At 50.0% G+C, this 25,314-nt stretch overlaps 1 protein-coding gene across 1 annotated transcript in view; it reads right to left on the bottom strand.

Moving 5' to 3' along the window:
- STK10 (serine/threonine kinase 10) overlaps window positions 1–25,314 on the bottom strand; it is a 153,707-nt gene that overhangs the window by 59,781 nt on the left and 68,612 nt on the right. The window contains exons 4-7 of the mRNA XM_010373315.2: window positions 17,957–18,106; window positions 6,370–6,442; window positions 5,189–5,383; window positions 4,219–4,300 (exon numbers count right to left, since the gene is read on the bottom strand). Of these exons, the coding sequence (XP_010371617.1) occupies window positions 4,219–4,300; window positions 5,189–5,383; window positions 6,370–6,442; window positions 17,957–18,106 (500 nt within the window). The remainder of the gene's footprint in view (window positions 1–4,218; window positions 4,301–5,188; window positions 5,384–6,369; window positions 6,443–17,956; window positions 18,107–25,314) is intronic.

The raw sequence follows: 25,314 nt of genomic DNA, 5'->3' as shown, positions 1-25,314 counted from the left end.
GGAGACACAGTGAGACTCCGTCTCAAAAAAAAAAAAAAAAAAAGTCAATTTATTTAGCAAATATTTGCTGAGGGCTCTCTGTATACCAGGCACTGTTCCTGGGACCTATCGGTGAACGAAACAAAGACGCTGTCCTCGGGGCGCTGACATGCTAGGCGAGGAGCTTGACAACAAACCTAATAAACGAGTTACATCCTGAGTGCCATGGGCCATGGAAGAAGGAAGAAGTAGGGCAGGGAAAGGGGACTGGGAAGGTGGGGAGTGTAGTGGGTTCACAGTTTCATGTGGGTGGTTGGGGGAGGACTCCCCACAAGGCTGACATTACAGCAATGACTTGAAGAGGGAGAGTGAGTCACAGAGAGATCCGGAGGAAGGCCATTCCGGGCAGCACGGACAGCCAGTGCCAAGGCCCTGAGGCAGGAACATGCCTGCTGTGTTTGAAGCACAGCAAGGGGGCTGGGCAGGCTGGAGCAGAGTGAGGCTGGAGTGTGGGAGCGAGAGAGGCGAGGGGGTCAGAAGGGTGGGAGGGCGGATCACACAGCACTCTAACGGCCCTGAGACTCTGGGTTTTCCCTAGAGTGAAATGGCAGCCACTGGGGAGCTTCGGCCAGGGGAGGACATGCGCTGGCCCCGGCTGAGAAGGTTCCCTCTGGCTGCTGTGCTCAGCCCAGACCCAACGGAGAGGGCAGGGGACAGTGAGGAGGCAGCAGCCCGAGTGAGAGGTGGTGGCAGCCCAGGTAGTGGCTGCAGTGGAAGGGCGAGAAATGGTTGAAGTCTAGACATGTGCTGAGGGCAGGGACAACGGGATTTCCTGATAGGTGGGCTAGGAGTGTGGAAGAAAGAGAAGCAAGGGTGCCTGCATGGTTTAGGGCCTGAGCCACTGGAAGGGTGGAGCTGCCATTGGCTAAGATGGGAAAGCCAGTGGTGGAGCACGAAGGCAAAAAGATCCAAGTGCTCAGAGTTCAGTGTGAGATGCCCACTGGACATCCGGGGAGTAAACAGCTGGATGCGGGCCAAGGCATCGAGCTGGGAGTGCTGCACGCTGGGTGCGTGGAGATGGAGGGAGGGCCCTGTGCACTCTCACGCTAACAAGCTGGGCCAAAGTGGAGTGAGCAAAGGCAACGGAGAAGGAGAGGCTGATGACCAAGGGTGTGTGGAGGTCTGGAGGTCGAGTGCCAACAGGAGGAGGAGGAGATCGACTGGGCTGGTGCCGTTGATGGGTCCGGTGAGACAAAGACCGAGGCTGACCCATGGCACAGAAATCTCTGATGACCTTGACCAGAGCAGCTGTGACAGAGTGGACGGGTTTAAGAGCAAATTCAGCCAGTATCTACTCAGCATCTCATGTGACAGCTGTGGTGTTAACAATGTTCCATACAAAATCTCATTCACTCACACAATTCTGCGCAACCAGCACTCTCTACATCGTACAGATGAGGAAACTGAGGCACAGAGTGAGAACCATGCAGATGCTGGGGTGGGGAGGGGGGGTGGCGTGTCTGATTTCAGAGCCTGGTTACTACCCACACCTTGGTCTGGGCCCAAAGAATGTCTGCAGGAGTCAATGAATGAATCATAAACCAATGGGGGCGTGACTCACTCCGCCCAGGGCAGGACACAGGGAGATGTGAGGGCCTGATGCTTCTTGGAGCAGGCAGACACCCTGAAGGCTGACAGCACTGGAGTAGGGGCTGGGAAGCCAAGAGCCCGGCCCACCTCTGTCACTCAAAGCCAAGCGGCCTTGGGCGGGTCACCTCCCTGCTCAGATCCTGGTGCCCTCCCGAGGGGGTAACACCATGCCCATCCTCTCTCACTGGAGAGGAAAAGGCGCGTGGGTGAAGCAGCAGCAGCGCAGCAGGCATGAAAGGCGCTTTATTCGTCTCCAGAGATCGCCCTTTTGTTCTGCAACCCTTTCTGTTGGACCGTAAGAATCCTCTGGCAGGACATTTTTTCCAAGTACGGAGCGGAAATTCCTGGCTGAGGCTGCAGCTCCGGAGCTGCCATGTGGGGATGGGGGACAGCTGGTCTCTCCGTGGAATGTCCTGGAGGCCGGATGCATCAGGGCAGGAGGTGCCTCTTACAGGAAACAATTGGCCCCAAGCGGCTTGGACAGTGACAACAGCCCCACTCAACCCCACCCATTTCAGGGGGCCCCAGCCCACTCCCCACAATACCCAGAAAATGAGGCCTTTGGGCACTCCAGAAATTTGCTTTCCAATACATTATAGAAATGTAAAAGGAACAGCTGTGACCCCCCCACCCCGGCAGTGGACAGACCCCATTTTGCATTCTGGTTCCTTTCATTTTTTAAAAAATAAATACATCAGTCCTATGCATCAAGTGTTCCTTGAGCACTGTGCTTAAGAGTTAAGCTAAGCGCTTCATAGCACCTCTTCATTTAATCCTCACAACCACCCAGTAAAGGCACTGTTTCTATTCACTCCCATTTCAGAGTGACAAGTGAGTCACAGAGAGGTTAAGCCGTTCGCCCAGGGGCTCACAGCCAGTAAGTGGCAGAGCTGGGATTCAAACCCTGGACTTTCCTGCCTCAGCTCACCCTCATAATAACTAAGCTGCTACCCCAGAAGGACACACAGTGGCTCAGAATGCCGACCACAGGCCCCGTGCATGGCACACAGGAGGAAGCTGGGAAAAGCTGGGTGAATATAAAGACTCAAGTGCCTGGTGTGGCCCCTTCCTCCCCTTCCTGCCACTGCACCTCTAAGACTGTCATGCTGGGGGTAGAACCGGAGCAGACAGAGCAGTGAAAGGGCAGACCCGTTGCATCACCCAGGCCCATTCCTCCCTCTTCCATCAGTGGCAGTGACATGGGGATAGTGGTCGGCAGATTTGCAGACGGCTGGGCAAGTGCTGTGCACAGCCTTCAGAACACTGCTGTGAACACACCGACCTCACCCAGCCGCCAGCCATGACGCCTAACACGAGGCACGCGCCCAGGCAAAGGGTGGCTCACAGCTCCCTCCAACCGTTCAAAAAGCTTCAAGGAAACCATCATCCACCTGCCCACTCTAAGACAATACCGCCAGCTAATGAGATGCTCAGAGTCTCCTGATCCCGCACACAGCAGCCAGAAGGCAGAAGGACCCTTGTAAATGGAGGTCGGATACTGTGTCTCCCCTAATGCACAGATAAAGCCCAAGACCTGGCTCTGGCTTGCAAGGCCCTGCAGGACCCTGTGTGCAGAAAATAGCACCGCAAGCTTCAGAAAGGGCAGCTAACACGGTTGGATCCTCAGCTGCTCTCTGCAGACTAGGCAAGGGCTCCCACCATTAACTGATAAGAGTGGCCCGCTCTGCCTAAACTGTTCTGCAAACAATATGGCTTAGGTTGAATACCTGTTCTCCTTCTAGAGTCTGGAACTTTGGTCTGTGCCAGGCAGGGGGTGCCTATGTGACCACTACCCAGTAAAGTCCTAAGGGGCTTCCCTGGTGGACAGCAGAGAATTAAGCTGTTCTGGTGACTGTACTGGGAGAGGACCCTGGAAGCTTGCACCTGGCTCCGGAGACCTTTTCCCACGCGCCTCCTCCTTGAGCTGAGTTCTCTCTGTGCTTCTGCTGTCCTAAGTCTCTGGGGGGAGAGACTATGCTGAGGCCAGGTGTTCTCCTAGGAAACCATCGAGCCTTGGGACGGACGCCCCAGTGCCTCTCCGCTCTCATCTCCCCTTCTCTCCTGTCCCTTCCCCTGGCCCCTGTGCTCCTGCTTCCCCACCTCCCACCCCCACCCCCTGTCTCTTCCCAGCATGTGCAGAACATGCTGCAGTCCCAGGCCTTTGCCTCCTCCCTCTCTGGGCCACTGGCCTCACTCCTTCCCTTTCTGTGGGCATCTGCTCACCCGGAGAGCCCTTCCTTATCCTCCCTTACAAGACAACAGCCGCTCCCAGGCGCCCCACCCCGCACTGTGGATCTCCTTCCGTGGCACTGGCCGCCCTCCGCCATGCGCACATACTTGCTTATTTGCCGCCTGTCTCCCCACTGGAGCATACGCTCCATGAGGACAGGTTCTGGGTGGCTTCGTTCCCCAAGGCACTCCCAACACAGAGCTGGCATTCAGGAGGTGCCTGGGGAATACCGGCTGATGGACGCACAGCTGTCCATGCTGTCCCCTGGGTGGGGTGAGAACACGCCCAGTGTCCAGGTCACCGGTGAGTTCATTAGGCTCCGCCCTTCAGGGAGCAGACTGGGAGGGGAATCCACTCACCTCCAGCAGCTGCGCGGCGCTGGGCCGGGTTTCTGGGTTCTTATCCAGCGCTATCTTCAGGAAGTCACGGAACTCCACAGACCTGGGAGGACAAGCGTCAGAGGTAAGCACGGAGGAGGCAAGAGCAGAGAGAAGTCCCCCACGTCACAGACTCCACTGTCCCAATCACGCCCCTCAAAGGACAGAGGGAACTTTCACAAGCTAGAACAGCGAAAGGGCCTACACGACGCCCTTTTCATCATGGACATCCCTGTCCAGATGGAGACCCAGAAATCAGAGGGGAGCAGGGACTTGCCCAGGCCGCACAGTGAGGAGACTCAGCAGTGCCGGGATTTGAACCCAGGCCCCCGATGTCCCGCCCAGGGTTGTGCCATGTGGCTCCTGCGGCTCAGCTGGAGCTCCTGTTCTCCCAGTGGGAGCTGGCTTATTTGGGTGACTTGGTTTGCGCTGGTGAAGATCTCATGTCAAGAGCACAGAGAGGGCTTGGTAGCTCACGCCTGTAATCCCAGCACTTTGGGAGGCCGAGGCAGGCGCATCCCTTTAAGGCCAGGAATTCAAGACCAGCCTGGGCAACACAGGAGACCTCGTCTCTACAGAAAATTAGCCAGGCATAGTGGTGGGTGCCTGTAGTCCCAGCTACAAGGGAGGCTGAGATGCGAGGATCTCTTGAGCCTAGGAGGTCGAGGTTGCAGTGAGCTATCACTGCACCACTATACTCCAGCCTGAGCAAGAGTGAGGCCCTATCTCAAAAAAAAAAAAAAAAAAAAAAAAGGAACACAAAGGGAAAAAGAGGCACGAAGGGCCCGGGGGGGCTCAGAAAGGCCTGAAGACCCCCAGGCCCCAGTCTCCTCTTGGGGCTAGCAGCACCAGGAGAACCCTACCACTGCACCTCCCCAGCCCCGCCCACCGCATATCCCAGCCCTAACCCCGCGCAGGCACCCCGGCAGGTGGCCCTGCCCCTGCTCCTCACCACTTAGAGGGCGTCAGCAGCGTGGGAGGGTCCGACTTGGCGATCTTTAGCAGGACCCGCATGGGGTTGAGCTCGTGGTGTGGCGGCTCGATCTGGGCCATCTCAATCAGCGTGATGCCCAGGGACCAGATGTCGGCTTTGTAGTCGTACGGCGTGTCCTTCATGGTCTCACACATGACCACCTCGGGGGCCATCCTGAACCAACCAAGGGACAACATAGGGCTAAGAATCTGGCCTCCACAGGTGCTTCTTGGATATTCAGGGTCAAAGGCCACCACGAGCCACTGTCGGGGGTTGGCAGCACTCCCGAATCATGATCTGCACGACTTTGCATCCCACTGTCTTCCTTAGGACGCTCTTCCACAGAAAAACGCCTCCACGCGGCTCCCCGCCACGTCCTGCTGCAGTTCCGATGCCTACCACGAGATGGCAGCAGCAACCCGGAACACAGAGTCCTGGGGAGGGGTCGGGCAGGAGTGGAGGGAAGGTGCGGAGCAAAAAACCAGGGCGTGGAGGTAGGTGGGTGAGAAGACAACAGCACAGAGAGAAGGAGAAACAGGTATAAAAGGGGGGAGAGAGAGAGCAAGCGTGAGTAACAAGCAAGCAAGAAAGGAGCCCAAACTCCACAATGGCACGTAATGCACATGAAAAAACTGAAAACAAGGCAAACAGAGAGTAGTCAGGCGTGAAATTGAGTGACAGTGTTTTGTTTTTAAAGTAATAGTTCTGGAAAAGAAGGAAACACGACAGACTAGAGAAGTCCAGGAAGACTTCACATGAGGGTAGGAACTGAACTTGTACTGTTCACCTTCACAGCCCCCATCCCCGGCCCTCAATACATACGTGGTGAATAAATCACGAACTGAATCCTGTTTTAGGGGTTCTAGTTCAGTTATCAGTGGAGTGCCTTCTATGTGCACCATTTCATTTCATTCTCACAGCAGCCTTATTAAGTAGGGGCTATTATATCCCTAATTTTATGGATGAAGAAACTGAGGCACGGGAAAACTAAGCAGCTTGTCCAAGGTCACATGGCTAGTAAGCCACAGGGCTGGGCGCGCACCCACTGGCTGACCTGGCAGCTCTTGTCTCCCGGCCCCTCTCTGTCTAAAGCGCCTAGTGGTCACCTCGGAGAGTTTTAACATCCAGTTCATTCCATTTCTAGAAGCTACACGACTCACCAGTAAGGAGTGCCGATGAAGGAATCTCGTTTCTGTAGAGTCTTCAGATTCTTGGCAGACACACCGAAGTCAGCTGCAAGACAAAATCTCAGATAGCATTTTCCATGGACATTCCTCTACCCACAGCCCTGGGGTAAAAGCCGGGGAGGTGGACTCTGGGATACACATTCCAAGTCAACTAACAGATGCCATTTTCTACCTAGCAAATTAGAGAGCATTAACAATATAAGAATAGGCCAGGTGCGGTGGCTCAAGCCTGTAATCCCAACACTTTGGGAGGCCGAGGTGGGCGGATCACGAGGTCAGGAGATCGAGACCATCCTGGCTAACACGGTGAAACCCCATCTCTACTATAAAATTCATATATATATATATATGAATATCTGCTGCTGTGAGGAAGCACTGAGATGAACACTTTCTACTAACGAGAGCCTGCACTGGCAAGAGCCTTCAGGAAGGCAACTTGGCAATAAGCAGCAAGAACCTTTAAAATATCCATACCATTTTAATCCAATAATTTCAAATCTAAGACTCTGCCCTAATTAAAGTCTTAAATTAAAAAAAAATGCATAATGATGTTAATCAAAATCCCATTATAATAACAGTGCCATTATAAAATTATAATAGTGACATACTAAAAACAACCATAATTGCTTGGCTATCAGGGAGTGATTTTAAAACTTTTTATATAGATTGAGAAAAATGGAGGCCAGGCTCCCCACCACGTCCTGCTGCACCCAGGCAGCGTGGCTCACACCTGTAATCCCAACACTTTGGGAGGCCGAAACAGGCAGATCACTTGAGGCTAGGAGTTTGAGATCAGCCTGGTCAACATGGCAAAACCCAGTCTCTACTAAAAATACAAAAATTAGCCAGGTGTGGTGGTGTGCGCCTATAATCCCAGATACTCGGGAGGCTGAGGCACAAGAATTGCTTGAACCTGGGAGGTGGAGGCTGCAGTGAGCCGCGATCGCACCACTGCACTCCAGCCCAGGCAATAGAGCGAGACTGTCTCAAAAAAAAAAAAAAATAGCCAGGTGTAGTGGCATGTGCCTATAGTCCAAATTACGTGGGAGGCTGAGGTGAGAGAATCGCTTGAACCCAGGAGCCAGAGGCTGCAGTGACCCAGGATTGTGCCACTGCACTCCAAGCTGGGCGGTATTTATTGATTACTATTTGTTTTTATTTATTTATTTATTTTTGAGATGGAGTCTTGCTCTGTCACCCAGGCTAGAGTGCAATGGCGCAATCTTGGCTTACTGCAACCTGTCTCCCGGGTTCAAGCGATTCTCATGTCTCAGCTGCCCAAGTAGCTGGGATTACAGGCATGCGCCACCATGCCCGGCAAATTTTTGTATTTTTAGTAGAGATGGGGTTTCACTATGTTGCCCAGGCTGGTCTCGAACACCTAACCTCAGGAGATCCACCTGCCTTGGCCTTCCAAAGGGCTGGGATTATAGGCATGAGCCACCGCACCTGGCTTTATTGATTACTATTTATATTACTATATAAGGTTAAGTGGGGAGAAGGGTGATACAGAGTTGAATATATTGTCTGGTCAGAATTATGCCCCTCTCACCCCAAAAAGGGCAAAAATACACACTGAACTGACTTGGAGGAAATATACCACACTACTTAAATGGCTGTCTGTGGGTGGTGAGAATTCCACAACTTTGCTATGATAAATGTGTATTATTTGCAGGACTAGCAAAAATAAATGCATACTTTTTTTTTTTTCCAAGACAGAGTCTCACCCTGTCACCCAAGCTGGAGGGTAGTGGTGCAATCATGGCTCACTGCAGCCTCAACCTCCCAGGCTCAAGCAATCCTCCCACCTCAGCATCCTAAGTAGCTGGGACTACAGGTGCATCCCAGCACACCCAGCTCATTTTTGTATTTTTTTGTAGAGATAGAGTCTCTATGTTGCCCAGGCTGGTCTCAAACCCTGGGTTCAACCAATCCTCCTGCCTTGGCCTCCCAAAATGTTAGGATTACAGACGTGAGGCACCAGGCCCAGCCAGTAAGATGTATGTTTACATGTCCTCCAACACTATCAGTCTTTCCTCACACACCCACTGCTAAGAGAAGAATTCAGGGCTACCAAGAGAAATTTGCTCCAGGGCTCCTGCCTTCCGGGGTGAAGTTTCGTCTTGACTGAAAAACAGATTCAGAATGAAACAACATTTGGAGAGAACCCGGGATGCTCCATCTGAAACTCCCGGAATGGAATTTATGAGGGGTGTCCCCTGCGAGCTGACGGCTGCCTTTGGACGATTCATCCCAAGAAGCTGCAGCATTGTGCCAACTTCTGGCCACCCTGGGCACCTGTGCCTGGTCTTGAAATGAGCTCCAGGAGCTCCTTTCAGACTCGCAATTTGAAACGAGGAGGCAGCACAATGCCAAGAGGCTGGGCCCGAATACGGGAGAACTTGGTTCCAGCCTCTGCTCTTCTGCTTCACTGTCCACTCACCCATTCATTCACGTGCTCACCAAGCTCCATCAGGAGCGAGACACCAGCCGGGATCAGAGAATACAACGAGGACCCTCGGGGAATCCACAGTTTAGTTGAGGAAGCAGAGAGTAAGCAAATAAACATCTGCTCCTAACATTGGAAAGTGTTGGGAAGACAGGAGCATGGGGCTACTCGAGAGCGTGCAGTGCGGGGTGCAACCTGGAGTGAACAGTCATGGAGGGAGGACTGGGGGCCTGGGAGGAAGGACAGTTTTATTCAGCATGCACTAACTGGACATCTATTATGTGCCAGACACTGTTCTAGGCACAGAGATGAAAGTGACCAAGTCCTGCCCGACATGCCACGTTATTCCCGTGGTGGAGACAGGCACCTGGCAAAACCCCCCGAATCCCTGGCAGCGAGAAGGGCCCAGGGCTGAGAAGGCAGGGCGAAGGAACACAGTGCTGGGGTGTGGGGTGGGGAGCCACTTCAGACACAAACTCAGGATCCGGGGGAGGTATTTCCAGGCAGGGAAAACTGCACACAGACTGGGAGGCAGGAAACAGCAGGCTGGAGGGACCAGCAGGGGCAGGACACAGCCTGGCCGGAAGGAGGGGGCTGGGGGTGGAAGCAGATAAGGCAGGAGACAGGCAGGGGGCAGGGCAGTTACAAAGCCTCTGACCCTCACCCTCAGTTTCCCCATCTGTGACATGGGGGTGATACCACAGACCCATTGCGTAGGTTTTCCTGAGGATTAAATGACAAATGCAAAGCACTGTGCTGCAAGGCCCACTCGTGGCAAAAGTGAGATGATGGTGATTATTTCACCGGCCCATGAGCCAGTCCAGCCTTTTCCAGGCTGGGGCGAGGCTGAGGCTGAACTAAGATCCCCACCACCTCCTGGGAGTGGTCAGGAAAGCTGGCTTCTGAGCCCCGGTTAGTGCTAACTGGACAGCAGTTGCTATATCGGGGGACAGTCTGGCCAGCAAGAGGGGACAGGGAGCCCTCAGCCTCCTGAGGTAGGACCAACAGGTACTACAAGTGGGGTGGAAAAGCAGGAAACGCAGGTAGAGCCTGGCTCTGCTGATGACCTGGCGAGAGGCTCCCCTGGGCCTCCAGGGTACGAATGGGAAGCTGGCCCCACCTTCGGGGCCTGGCTCCCCCGCAAACACCACCCAGGGCCGGCACATCATCCCATCCCAAGAAACCTTTTGGGAACAGTGATTGCCTCTCGGGCCCAGGGCGAGGATCCCAGAAGGTGGCCACTCCCCCACCATAGGCCCTGCTGATACCTTCCTGAGAAGAGAGAGGAAAAACAGAAACCACCAACGCGCAATGACACACCGTAGGTCCCCAGGGCCCTCCCTCAGGCATGCACCAGCCAGCTCTTTGGGTAGCTGCTACTTCCCCTTCTGCCCACATGATGGGGCCCAGATGGGAGAGTGGGGCAGCCCCACCTTGCAGCCCAGAGAACTGAACCTGGTTGCTCCCTGCACAGAGTTTATGAGTTTATGTCCCTTGATAGCTGATGGCTGCCCTTGGAGCAATTCAAAAGGGATTTTCACCATGCAGTCTCTTCTGATGAAAACACTCCCCCTTCTCCTCCCATTTTAAAATGTGTTAGAGACAAGGGCAATGGAGATATGGCAAATCTCCCTTTCTTGGCTATAATTTCCATAAAGAAAGAGATCATTTCTACTGTGTCCACAGTTGTATCCCTGGCACAATATCTGGAGCAGGAAGCACTCAACAGGTTTATCGAATGAGCATGCTCATGAATAAACAGACAGAATTTGCTAAAGTGCCTTTACTCATATATGTAAAAAATAAAACCGAGTTTTAAAAACTTGTGTGCCAGCAATTCTATTTGTAGAAATCCATCTCCAAAACCAGATCTATAATATATATGGATGCTTATAAAAGCAACAGCCAAAAAGAATGAAAAATTGGAAATCATCCAAAGCGTTGCTGGAGCTTCGTTGCTGAATGGTTAGATAAATTGTGGTTCACCCCAGCTATGAAATAACATGCAGCTCTTAAAAAGAATGAGGCTGTATTTGTATGGACTAACTTGGAAGTTTATCCCTAATACATGTCCCAAAGATGTTGCTGATTGACCGATGAGTCTTATAAAATGTGTAACATGATTCCAGAAATGATCCAAGAGAAGGTACTCCAGTAGAAGATTATCTTTAAAAGAGTAACATATGCCTATTGTGTGTACATGTCTGCATGCATGTGCATACACACACACACACACACACACACACACACCGGTCTGGAAGTCTGCACATCAAACTTAATGTTCATCTCCCTGGAAGTGGGATTTTGGTGGAGGCAGTGCACAGAAGGGATCTTACATTTTTCACTTTACACACTTTTATTCTTTTTTTTTGAGATGGAGTTTCGTTCTTGTTGCCCAGGCTGGAGTGCAATGGCATGATCTTGGCTCACTGCAACCTCCGCCTCCCGGGTTCAAGCAATTCTCCTGCCTCAGCCTCCCAAGCATCTGGGATTACAGGCATGCACCACCACGCCTGGCAAATTTTGTATTTTTAGTAGAGACAGGGTTTCATTATGTTGGTCAGGCTGGTCTCAAACTCCCGACCTCAGGTGATCCACCTGCCTCGGCCTCCCAAAGTGCTGGGATTACAGGTGTGAGTCACCGCACCCGGCCCACTTTTATTCTTTAAAATGTTTTTGATAAGAGTGTATTGTTTCTATGGTTTAAAAAACTGAAATGCGGCCGGGCGCGGTGGCTCAAGCCTGTAATCCCAGCACTTTGGGAGGCCGAGATGGGCAGATCACGAGGTCAGGAGATCGAGACCATCCTGGCTAACACGGTGAAACCCCTGTCTCTACTAAAAATACAAAAAACTAGCCGGGCGAGGTGGCGGGCGCCTGTAGTCCCAGCTACTCGGGAGGCTGAGGCAGGAGAATGGTGTAAACCCAGGAGGCGGAGCTTGCAGTGAGCTGAGATCCGGCCACCACACTCCAGCCCAGGCGACAGAGCAAGACTCCGTCTCAAAAAAAAAAAAAAAAAAAAAACTGAAATGCATATGTAGCGAAGTTTTTTGGTTTTGTGGGTTTTTTGTTTTTTCTCTATTAAGTAAAACCCAGTAGGGCCAGGATGTGGTGAAAAGAGAACTGCACAGTCCACTGCGGGGTGTGTCAACTGGTACGACCGGCACGGAGGGCACGCCGGATGCGGGACGAACAAAACCCCGACCCACTGTGCACACCCAGCACTCTGCTTCTGAGAATTCCTCCTCAACGTATGTTACAGAAAGAGACTCAAAGATCCATGAACAAGCACAATCATCACTGCATGATTTAGTAAAGAAGATGATAAACCTCATGAGAAACCTAAGTATCCAATTCAGGGCTTCCCTCAGGGCTCTGAAAGGTAAATTACAGTTTGTGCCTGTGATAGGTACAAGAAAAACATGAAAATAATCATGTTTCTGAGGAATCTTTAAGGATATGGAGGAATACGCTGATATTCAATGTTAAAAACCAGACTAGGAAACTGTATATATATATAATGAACCTAGTTTATCTTATAAAAACTAATATTGTCACCAGACACGGTGGCTCATGCCTGTAATCCCAGCACTTTGGGAGGCTGAGGCAGGCAGATCACCTGAGGTCAGGAGTTCCAGACAAAAACCAACATGGAAAAACCCCCTCTCTACTAAAAATACAAAATTAGCCGGGCGTGGTGGCACATGCCTGTAATCCCAGCTGCTCAGGAGGCTAATGAGGAGAATCGCTTGAACCCGGGAGGCGGAGGTTGCGGTGAGCCGAGATTGTGCCACTGCACTCCAGCCTGGGCAACAAGAGCGAAATTCCATCTCAAAACAGGAAAGGAAAAACTAGTATTTACTGAGAACTTACCACATGCATAGCACTCACTGTGCAAAGAAACTTAGGCATATTATGTGCATATCTCTTCCTACACATCATTTATATCTATGACCCTTAAGGCAGGGGAAATTATGACTCCCATTTTACAGATAAGGAAGCTTAAGTTAAGAGAGACTAAGTAATGTGCAGAAGGCTACCCAGCTGTGCTCTTTCCCACTATCTGATCTGACTTTTCTGCAGACAAAAAAAAGACTTGGAGGGAAGCCCACGGCGAGTGGTGGTTTATTCTGGCAGGATTAGGAGGGACTTTAATTCTCCTTTTTGTGGGTCTTACTCCAAATTGTGTACAGGACTCTAGCTACTCTCGTGTGTGTGTGTGTGTTTTCTGATTACCAAAGTTATGTTGCTTATTAGAAACTCATTATTTTTCACATTAAAAACTGTAATACTGGCTGCGCGCAGTGGCTCAAGCCTGTAATCCCAGCACTTTGGGAGGCCAAGGCGGGCGGATCACGAGGTCAGGAGATCTAGACCGTCCTGGCTAACACGGTGAAACCCCGTCTCTACTAAAAATACAAAAAATTAGCCGGGCGAGGTGGCGGGCGCCTGTAGTCCCAGCTACTCAGAGGCTGAGGCAGGAGAATGGCGTGAACCCGGGAGGCGGAGCTTGCAGTGAGCCGAGATCGCGCCACTGCACTCCAGCCTGGGCGACAAAGCAAGACTCCATCTCCAAAAAAAAAAAAAACTATAATACAGCTAAACATTTAGGGGTTTGCTATGTATAGCTCCAGATTTATTTGTATTACAATTACATATTTTTTTTTTAATTAAAACAAATTTTTATAGTGACAGGGTCTCACGATGTTGCCCAGGTTGGTCTCGAATGCCTCGTCTAGCAATCCCGTCACCTTCGCCTCCCAAAGTGCTGGGGTTACAGGTGTGAGCCAACATGCCCTACCTAAAAATTACATATAAGTAGAAACAGACAAAAATTACATATACTTAATTTTTATGTATTTGCTACTTTTAAAAATATAATCAGATTAAACATGCTATTTTGCAGTCACTTTTCCCCTTCAAAGTATGTATTACACATCTTTGTAAGAGATTACACATTTTCTGCAACTTAATTTCAGTAGGTGAAAAAGATTCCATTGTTTGATAGCACCATAACCTATTTAATCCTCTACTGAAGTACATACACTTGGATCACTTCTGATTTCTTGCTCTTACAAATACTGTTGCAATGTCTATCTTTGTATATATCTTTCCATACAGGTATCAATACCATAATTACCTTTATAATGAAAAAATTATATAAACAGTGTAAAATACATTATAACATGCACAAAAACAGTGAACTTAGCATGTATGCACACTTACAAGGGAGTCTCTCATCTGTCTGTCCCCTTGACTGTGGGTTACCAAAAGGATGAATCCAAGGTAGGAGGAACCTTGTCATTCAGAAAACAGTGAAAACCATCCAGTCCAAAATCCCAACAGTGCTCCTGTGGACAAACACTAGCCAGGTTCCCCCATGGTACAAGCAGGAAAGCAAAGGGCAGAGAGGTGCTGGGACCTGCTGAAACTGAGATGGGGACAGAAGAGAGCAAATGCTTCTACCCTCAGCCCTGGGATCTCCAGCTCGCGGCAGCCAGTGCACACCTGAGCTCATTAAGAAAGTGGCTTCTTCTCATGAGAGGGATGACCTGCCCTCCCAGAAGTGTCAGGGAAACAGTGCGGACAGGGAAGTGAGAAGATTCTAGCTTGATTGTAGATAAATTGCTAAATGCCTCTGAGCATCAGTTTCCTCACCTATTAAATAGGGATCATATTATTTAGCCAAATGTGAGACGGGAAGAACTGCTCTATCATGGTAATGAAACTGCCTTGCAAAATCATAACTGAGGAAATGATGACAGTGAAAGAAATCAGACCTAACCGACCCCATCTTGCTTCTAACCTTGAAGCTGTCCGTGTTCATTCCTGGGCGTAGGCCAAACTAACTGTGGGAAAAAAATCAGTTCACGGTTTGACTCTGAAACAAAAGTGGTAACAGCCCTTTCCCGAAAAGACCCTCTTCTTGAAGAAGAGGACCAGTCTGCCTTTGCAGGACTAGCAAATTAGCTACAAGATTAGAAATTACAGTTTAGGGGTCACGCAGCCTCTGGCTTCAACAGTCTGAACTCCCCAAATTGCTCCTGGGGATAACATCACTATTGTCAATCCTCAGATCAGCCTTGAGTTATTTTGTAGACCCTACATTCGATGGATCAGTTGACACCACCCAGGCGGTAATCCAGCTCCACCAGTTCTTCCATCACACCCAGGAATAGAAAACAGCCAGAAAAACTCACATTGACCCCCTACAATTCCATCTCCAACCTGACCAATCAGCAGTCCCCACTTCCCAAGCCCCTGCCCACCAAATTATCTTTAAAAACTCTGATCCCAGAATGCTTGAGGAGGCTGATTTGGGTAATAATAAAACTCCAGTCTCCTGCACAGCGGCTCTGCATAAATTATTCTTTCTCCATTGCAATTCCCCTGTCTTGATAAATCAGCTCTGTCAAGGCAGTGAGCAAGGTGAACCCATGGTGTGCTTACAGTAAGGTTATTTTTATTTTCTTTTGTTTTTTTAGGAACCTAGAGACACGTGCCCATTTGATGAGGGCTTCGTCTTCCAGTCTGACTCCCCACCTTCGGCCTTCACTGACTCTCCTCCCGGCATCACACTGCACTGTCTTCCTGACACTCTCCCCACACTCATCACCAACACAGCCCTTTGTTCTTGCTTCCCATCCCTCAAGCTTCTGCCTTACTTACTTTCCCTCTGCTGGGCCTCTGTGATTGTCATAGGCTGGGCAGAGTAGGTGGACAGCAATTTGTTTTTCTGGCCAGTCCAAACCCTCCCTTCCTCTGAAAAACCATCTCCCCACCCACCACACTGCCTCACTGTGGGGGCAAGGGCTACTTCCGTGTTGTCACGTGATCCTACCCTCCATGCCAGAGACTGAAGATAAGCTGGGCCTATGGGAGACACCCTCCTTCCTGGGCCTCACTGCTTGGTCCAAGGATTACTATCTGGGCCAAGGGGGGGCCAAACAGAGCCCTCCCCCAGGATTATTGATGCCAAAGCCTCCAATGGTGAGTTCAGGCTCATGCAGCAGGTGGTGATGCTGGGAAAGGTGAAACTAGATGGTATCCTGAGCTTGGTGGAGAGGGTTGGTTTGGGAGCCTAACCTACATGCACAGAAAGCCAAGGGCCAGGGAGACGGTCCTGGCAGCGTTTATGTTCCAGGTTCCAACTAACTTTAAAGCCCACCCAGCTGTATTTCTTCTTCAATTTGGCTCCATGATGTACACATTTTCCTGTCTGCCTTAACTCTTAGGAAGTGGGTTTTTATCATTTGCCACTAAGAGAAGCGACAAGAGGGTAGTGGTTAAGCGCATAGGCTCTGGAGCCAGCTGCCTTGGTTTGAACCCCAGTTGTTCCTCTTATCAGCAGAGTGACCCTGGATAAGTCAGTCTTGCTAGGTCCCAAATCCGTCCTGCAAGATGTTATCAGTGGCCTTTGAGAATGGAATGAGTTAACACATATCAGATGCTGGCTCAGTGCATGGTAGCTCTAGTGAAAGAACCAGGCCCCCAGGCTGCTGGTAGCAGGAAATAGCAATGCTAGGCTGGGTGAAGGCAGGAGTGAGAGATGGGCATTTGGCTTCCTGACTGGTCCACCTGCCAGGGTCTCCAGCACATTGGGCAGGGCCAGGGTGGGGGGGTTGGGAGTTGGGGATGCTGAAGTAACTAACCATAGGCTAAAGTGATGGTAATGCTGGAAGTGAGTGTTTATTGAGTACCAACTATGTGTTATTTTGTTGTTTTTTTTCTCGTGAAACAGAGTCTTACTCTGTTGCCCAGACTGGAGTGCAATGGTGCAATCTCAGCTCACTGCAACTTCCACCTCCTGGGTTTAAGCGATTCTCCTGCCTCAGCCTCCCGAGTAGCTGGGACTATAGGCGTGTGCCACCACGCCCAGCTAATTTTTGTATTTTTAGTAGAGATTGGGGTTTCAAGACATTGGCCAGGCTGGTCTCAAACTCCTGACCTCAGGCGATCCACCCACCTCGGCCTTCCAAAGTGCTGGGATTACAGGCATGAGCCATTGCGCCCAGCCAAAAATCATTACTTTCAAAAATGCATTGCAGCCATATAATTTGGTGATGCAGAAGTACACAGTAGAAGAGCTCAAAGCGCTTGTCTCTGCAGGTGGATGGCAAAAGGAGACACATGAGGAGATGACACACGTATGTGTCACTTTGGTTAAAAAAATAAAAACATAAAAAATACAAAGAGACATTTAAAGAAGAAGGTTTTTGAGCCGGGAGTGGTGGTTCACACCTGTAATCCCAGCACCTTGGGAGGCCAAGGTGGGTGGTTCACTTGTGGTCAGGAGCTCAAGACCAGCCTGGCCAACATGGTGAAACCTGGTCTCTACTAAAAATACAAAAATTAGCCAGCCATGGTGGCGGGCGCCTGTAATCCCAGCTACTCAGGAGGCTGAGGCAGGAGAATCACTTGAACCCAGGAGGTGGAGGCTGCAGTGAGCTGAGATTTCGCCACTGCACTCCAGCCTGGGCAACAGAGTGAGACTCTGTCCAAAAAAAAAAAAAAAAAAGGAAGGTTTTGATATATGTGCTTAATGTCCTACTGTTTTCCACCTGGGGATGGAGCTGGGTCATCCCTCCATCCATCACTCTCACTTGAATTCTCTTGATTAGAAAGAAGCTGGCCAGGCACAGTGGTGCACACCTGTAATCTCAGCATTTTGGGAGGCCAAGGCGGGCATATCACTTGAGATTAGGAGTTTGAGACCAGCTTGGCCAACATGGTGAAACCTCATCTCTACTAAAAGTATAAAAAGCAGCCAGGCATGGCAGCAGGCGCCTGTGATCCCAGCTACTTGGGAAGCTGAAACACAAGAATCACTTGAACCTGGGAGGTGGAGGTTGCAGTGAGCCAGGAATGCACCACTGCACACCAGCCTGGGTGACAGAGCAATACTGTCTCAAAAAAATAAAATAAAATAAAATAACTTTTAAAAAAAGAATGAAGAGTAGGAAGGGGAGAACTGCTGACATGCCAAGAGGGCGTAGGCGTGAGGACCTCACACCCCCACGGGGTCCACACTCCCACTGGCCTGCAGAGGCCAGGCTGACACCCCCAGGCAGGCACCCTGTGGCTCCACCTTTCCCACCCTGAGTCCCTTACCCAGCCTGATGTCTCCCTCAAGGGTCATCAGCACGTTGCCAGCTTTCAGATCTCGGTGGATGATCCTCTTGCTGTGCAGGAAGTTGAGGGCTTCTAGCATCTGGCGGCAAACAACCTGTATCTGGGGCTCTGTGAGGCCTCTGTCCAGCTCTGGAAATGGAGGAGAACGGCTGTCAATTCAGGAAGCACTTGCCACAGGCAGCTGAAATGTCAGGCCCATGCCAGGGAGAAATACAAAAGCCACCAATATTAGGCCAGGCACGGTGGCTCACACCTGTAATCCCAGCACTTTGGGAGGCCGAGGCAGGTGGATTACGAGGTCAGGAGTTCAAGGCCAGCCTGGCCAAGATGTTGAAATCCTGTCTCTACTAAAAATACAAAAATTAGCCAAGGGTGGTGGCAGACGCCTGTAATCCCAGCTACTCACAAGGCTGAGGCAGGAAAATTGCTTAAATCTGGGCAGCAGAGGTTGCAGTGAGCTGAGATTGCACTACTGCACTCCAGCCTGTGCGACTCAGTGAGACTCCATCTCAAAAAAAAAAAAAAAAAGCCACCAATATTAAGGAGTGCTCACCGTGTAATGGATTCATTTCTAAGCAGGTCATGCGCACTGACCCATTTTGTCTTCATAACAGTCCTATGAAGCAGGCACAATTATTGTCCCCATTTTACAGAAGAAGAAATTGAGGCTTGGAAAGGTTAAGCCACTTGCTCAAGGTCATGCAGGTGGAAAGTCACAGATCTGAGAATCAAACCAGGGTCTGGCTTTAGAGTTCAGGTTTGTAAACATAAGCCCAACTGAGACATAGAGATCTGTTGTGTCTGCAGACACTGGGAGGGCACTTACCACGTGTCTGGCTCTGTGCTTGGAGCAGGAAGGCAGAGGGCACATGGAAACGGTGAGCGACACTTGGAACAGAGTGAGGTGCAGGCATGTGGGAGGTCATAATGTGCAGGAATCCCTTATAGCTGAGGGAACTGGGAGGCTGCCCAGAAGAAATGACATTTGGGTTGTGTCTTAAAGGAACAGAATAGGTGGAGCAAGGGCACTCTAGGTCAAGGAGCCAGCAGAGGTAATGGCTGACATGAGCTGGTGTTTACAAAATGTCCACTGGGGCCGGGCGCAGTGGCTCATGCCTGTAATCCCAGCACTTTGGGAGGCAGAGGCGGGTAAATCATGAGGTCAGGAGTTCAAGACCATTCTGGCCAACATGATGAAACCCTGTCTCTACTAAAAATACAAAAATTAGCTGGGCGTGGTGGTGGGTGCCTGTAATCCCAGCTACTCAGGAGGCTGAGGCAGGAGAATCGCTTGAACCCAGGAGGCGGAGGTTGCAGTGAGCCAAGATTACACCACTGCACTCCAGCCTGGGTGGCAGAGCGAGACTCGGTCTCTTTTTTGCCTATTAAACTTTCCACTGGCTGTTGGTGGTGGCACCAGGGGATGCGGAAAGGGAAGGGCCAGAGAGGCCAGAGGGCTGGTAGCCAAGAGTCTTTTATGTGCTAATCAGCAGGGAGACACAAGTGTCCACATGCACACGCGGCAGACAACTCAATGCCAGGGTCCTTCCTCCCTGAGGTTCGTAGGTTGAGTGGGTCTGAGCAGGCAGGGAGCAGGAAGGTGGGAAGCAGGAAGAATATTCCTGGAAACGGAAACAGACTTGTGTGGTGGGAGGGGGCAGATGAAGGGAAAGTGACTCGAGGTCACAGGTCAGAGGTCAGCAGACCTTGACTCTGCAGGACCTCTGGGCCACGCTGTGGAGGGTGCATTTTATTTGAAATGCAGTGGGCAGTTCATGAGAGGTTCTGAGTGGGGCAGACACAGTCTGGTCTTTGCATTTAAAAAAATCCCATGGCTGAAAGCAGGGGCTCAGTGCCGTAGGGCCAGCTACTTAGGAGGCAAAGGTGGGAGAATCACTTGAGGCCAGGAGTTCAAGGCCAGCCTGGGCAACATAGCGAGATCCAGCTACGCTTGTAACATTTATTATGTTATAAATAAAATAAAATAAAATAAATAAACAAATAATTCCCTCTAGCACAGCAAAGAGCTTGCTGGGCAGCAGGGGCAGGGGCTCAGCTGAAGGTCATCACAGTGGTCCAGACAGCAGCCAAGGCAAAGAGAAAGACAGTTGCTCAATGGATGGATTGGGGAGGTGGAGTGAGAAGATTCCAGGGTGACAGCCTTGTGCTCCGCATCCCACGGGACTGTCCTGATTGAGTCACTGTTACTACCCAAGACCGCTGTGAGCAGGGGAGCTACCTCCCTTGGCCTGCCAGGTTTCCCAGGCTGTCGGCTTCTAAGCCTGGTCACCCAAGGGCACTGCTCTGAGTCCTCCCTCTGCCTACAACAGCACTGCTGTGTCCAGCTTGCCCAGTGGTGCCTGGCCAGGATTCCACAAGGCTCAGTTCTCCCAGCCAGGCTCTCAGGAGTGGTATAATAGACATGCCAGCCAGGAATGCAAGTACCAACTGCCCTGCTCTGGGAAGCCAGGCCCCAGACCAGGGCTCCTGGACCAGGGACCCTTCTCTCTGGAGTCTGCAAGCTGCCTGCCCCCTGTCCCTGTGGCCTCATCCTGAACCTCTGTGTCTCCAGCCAGGGGCCAGGATCAGAGCCTGCATGGGCTTCAGGACCACACAGACTGAGGCTGTACCCAGGTGATGCCCCTCACTAGCTGTGTGGTTACTGGCAAGTCACCCAAGCTCTCTGACCCTTCACTTCCTGGTCTATGAAATGGGATGATTATAATCGACATAGGCAGGGCTCCAGCCATCAGCCATGTCCAGTTCTTAGTGTGGAAAATAGGCAATAAAAGGGGATTATTGCTATGTTGGTTCTAAGATGAGTCCAGGACTGGAATATCTGCCGCAATTTTTTTAATGGCAAAATGTGTCTTGCTTATGTCTAATTTACTGATATAAATGAAATAGGAATGATAAAAATACTGATGGTGATGATGAAGATAATTATGATCTAATCACCATCATTTTTTGAGCCCTTATAATGTGCCAGGCATGAGGATAAGGACACGGTGCATATTGTCATTTAATCCTCATAGTAACCCAGTGAGGTGGGTAGGATACACTCTTTAATTTTGTTTTATTATTGTTGGGTTTCCTTCCTTCCTTCCTCCCTCCCTCCTTCCCTTCCTTCTCTCTCTCTCTTTCTCCCTCCCTCCTTCCCTCCCTCTCTCCCTCTCTCTTTCTTTCTTTCTTGAGTCTTGCTGTGTTGCCTAGGCTGGAGTGCAGTAGCATGATCTTGGCTCACTACAACCTCCACCTTCTGGGTTCAAGCGATTCTCCTGCCTCAGCCTCCCTAGTAGCTGGGATGACAGGCATGTGCCACTACACCAGGCTAATTGTATTATTGGTAGAGATAAGGTTTTACCATGTTGGCCAGGCTGATTTTGAACTCCTGACCTCGGGGTGATCCATTCACCTCGGCCTCCCAAAGTGCTGGGATTACAGGCGTGAGCCACTGTGCCCAGCCTAATTTTGTTTTGTTTGTTTGTTTGAGACGGGGTCCCACTCTGTTGCCCAGGCTGGAGTGCAGTGGATCATGGCCCACTGCAGCCTTGACCTCCCAGGCTCAAGCAGTCTTCTGACCTCAGCCTCCTGAGTAGCTGGAACCAGAGGTGTGTGCCACCGCGCTCAGCTAGTTTATAAAAAAATTTTTTTGGCTGGGCGTGGTGGCTCACGCCTGTAATCCCAGCACTTTGGGAGACCGAGGCAGGCGGATCACCTGAGGTTGGGAGTTCAAGACCAGCCTGACCAACATGGAGAAACCCCGTCTTCACTAAAAATACAAAATTAGCCAGGCGTGGTGGCACGTGCCTGTAATCCCAGCTACTTGGGAGGCTGAGGCAGAAGAACTGATTGAACCCAGGAGGCGGAGGCTGCAGTGAGCCGAGATTGTACCATTGCACAATTGTTGCCTGGGCAACAAGAGCAAAACTCTGTCTCAAAATAAATAAATAAATAATTTTTTGTTTTGCGGAGACAGAGTCTCACTACGTTGTCCAAGCTGGTAGTCTTGGACTTCTAGCTACAAGCAATCTCCTACCTTGGTTTCCCAAAGTGTTGGGATTACAGGCATGTGCCACTATGCCTAGTTAATGCATTTCTTTTTTTTTTTTTTTTTTTTTTTTTTTTTTTTGAGACGGAGTCTCTGTCACCCAGGCTGGAATTCAGTGGCGTGATCTTGGCTCACTGCAACCTCTGCCACCTGGGTTCAAATGATTCTCCTGCCTCAGTCTTCCGAGTAGCTGGGATTACAGGGATCTGCCACCGTACCCAGCTAATTTTTGTATTTTTAGTACAGATGGGCTTTCACCGTCTTGGCCAGGCTGGTCTTGAACTCCTGACCTCATGATCCACCCGCTACAGCCTCCCAAAGTGCTGGCATTACAGGCGTGACCCACCATGCCCGGCCTGATACACTTTTTAAAGTCAGGATTATTGAGGTATAATTTACATATGGAAAAAATTCACTTTTTTAAAGGTATACAGTTTTATAAATTTTGACAAACATATTCAGTCATGGAACCCCCATCACAATTTAGATACAAAATCCATCCATCATCCTCCAAGGTTCCCCTATGACCTTTGTAGTAAACTCTTCCCTTTTCCAGTCCCTATGTAATCACTAATTTGTTTTCTATGCCTATGGCCTTGCCTTTTTCTAAAGTGTCATATAATTGGAATCATACAATATGCAGCCCTTTGAGTCCAATACATTTTTAGAAACAGTTTTTAATTACACAGCAACGCATGAATACCTTCTCCTTATTAAAGAAACTACAACACTGCAAAGTCCCCTTTGACACCACATCTAATCCTAGCCTCTCATCCTTTCCACGATAAGAGGGTGGAGACCCAAGATGTTTAGTAGCCAGCAAGGCATGGCCAACCATATCCATTCCAATCAGAACAGGCCCTGGGTATTACACAGAATGGCCCCACGGTGACATACCACATGGGTATTCTCTCCATCTCACAAAAGGGCCAGTCCTGTGCCCCAAAGCCTCCAAAAAGAGGAACCTGGAATGGACGTCAGGGAATGGACCCCAGGGCCCCAAGCTCAGGCCAGTAATGCACCCAGCCATGCGGGGCAAAGGGGAGATGGATGGAGGAGCAGGCATCTGCAGGAAAGTCAACCCTAAACACAGAGCTGCAATGAGGACCTGGCTCTGAACCTGTCGGCTGTTCCCATTTCAGCTTCTCTTCATACATCACGATATGCAAAATGTTCCTTTAACTGCTGCCACCAACAGGGGGAAAGCTGCCTAGGGCTAGAGCAGTCAGGGCCACGAGGAGAACTGGAGCGGGAGCCAGAGCAGGGTTTATCTGCTGGCTGAGCTGTAGTCTAGGTCACGCCCCAGCTGTGAATGAGGTCGAGGACACAGTACACTTCAATGCCTTTTCCATCTCTGATACTCCCCTCCAGCTAAGCTCATTCAGTTAAGCTGCATACCAGGGGACACAGAGGGTGCTAGCTGGCTTCCATTTCCCCCTTCTTTTTTTGGTATCAGAACATATGGCTACCCAGCTAAAAAAAACCATATTCCCCAGCCTCCATTCCAGCTGTGTGTGATATGCTACAGCCAATGAGACATAAATCAAGGTGCCATGTGGAGCTTTTCTGAAGTCTCTTTAAAAGAGTCTTCAGTGTGGGGTAGGGATGGGTGGTTATTCTACCCTCTTGTCTTCCATTCTGCTGCTTGGAATTCAGATGTGATGGCTGGAGCTCCCACGCCATCTTGTCATCAAGGGCAGAAAACCAGCATGAGAATGGGGCTAACACAGAGGATAGGGGGCCAAGAGTTGGATAAAGAAATCAAGTCCATATCAGAACTATTTTTTTTTTTGAGGCAGGGTCTCACTCTGTCACCTGGGCTGGAGTGCACTGGCATGATCTTAGTTCACTGCAACCTCTGCTTCCTGGGCTCAAGTAATCCTCCAGCCTCAGCCTCCCAAGTAGCTGGGATTACAGGCGCAACCACTAATGCCCAGCTCATTTTTGTATTTTTTGTAGAGACGGGGTTTTGCCCTGTTGCCCAGGCTGGTCTCAAACTCCTGAGCTCAAAGTGATCCACCTGCCTCAGCCTCCCAAAGTGCTAGGATTACAGGCGTGAGCCACCACACTCCACCCCTTATCATAACTCTTTAAAACTCCTGGAACAAGCTGTGCCTGAAGCTAGCCATCCTTGAAGTCTTCAGTTATTTGTGCAAATAAATTCCACCTCCCATATCCCCCACCTTTCCCCCAACTAAAAAAGTTTGAGTATTTTGGCTCCTTATAACCTAAAGTCTCAATTCATACCAGATTATCACTTTTATACTGTTAGATTCTCTCTCCCAAATGATAATCTTCAAAGGCAGTGCCTGCTTACTGAGAGAAGGCACACCCAAGAGCCATGTAACATGTGCCATGTATCCTTCCCCATACTGTCGTCTACCTGGGAACTCAGTGGGGCAGTAAGTGGCTCTGTAACGAAGGCCTGTGGGTCCTACATTTCCTTTTTTTTTTTTTTTTTTGAGACAGAGTCTCACTCTGTCGCCCAGGCTGGAGTGCAGTGGCGCAATCTCTGCTCACTGCAAGCACCGCCTCCCAGGTTCACGCCATTCTCCTGCCTCAGCCTCCTGAGTAGCTGGGACTACAGGTGACCACCACCACTCCCGGCTATTTTTTTGTATTTTTAGTAGAGGCAAGGTTTCACTGTGTTAGCCAGGATGGTCTTGATCTCCTGACCTCGTGATCCACCCACCTCAGCCTTCCAAAGTGCTGGGATTACAGGCGTGAGGCACCACGCCCAGCCCCTGTGGGTCCTACATTTCTACAGCCCGGGATGGGGATGGACTACTGTAAATTTCACACATTCCTGACATGGGCTTGGATCATAATCCTAAAAGTATACATAATCTCAAATACCATAATTCCAAATGTTGAAATCCCCAAAGATCAAAATCCCTAAAGTCTAAAATCCTAAAAATCTCAATCACAGGATAGTTGTATCCTGTTAGGCCAACTCTTATGAACGGTCTCTGTGCAACTGCCCATAATCTCTCCCTGCAATACACTTGGTCCTATGTTAAATTTGAAAAAACTCAATGGTCTTCAGCATATATAAATAAATATATATATATTTCCCCACTGTTTTAAACAGTCAGCATTACTTTTTGCAATTCACTATGCTATGTATTTCATCTTCACATCATTTTCAATGCTGCAGGTAAAAATGGTGTAGAGACTTTGAGAGAGTTCTAATTCCTTTTATGCGTTTGTTGCAAATTTGACTCCCTGAAAGTGTATTATCTCGGCATTGCTGGTGTGTAAGCATTGTGCATGTATGTAAAAAGGT

Source organism: Rhinopithecus roxellana, chromosome 3, assembly GCF_007565055.1.
Source record: "Rhinopithecus roxellana isolate Shanxi Qingling chromosome 3, ASM756505v1, whole genome shotgun sequence".
Classification (NCBI taxonomy): Eukaryota; Metazoa; Chordata; class Mammalia; order Primates; family Cercopithecidae; genus Rhinopithecus; species Rhinopithecus roxellana.
The sequence above is the reverse complement of the archived record's forward strand: the minus strand, read 5'-3'. Positions and strand labels throughout refer to the sequence as shown.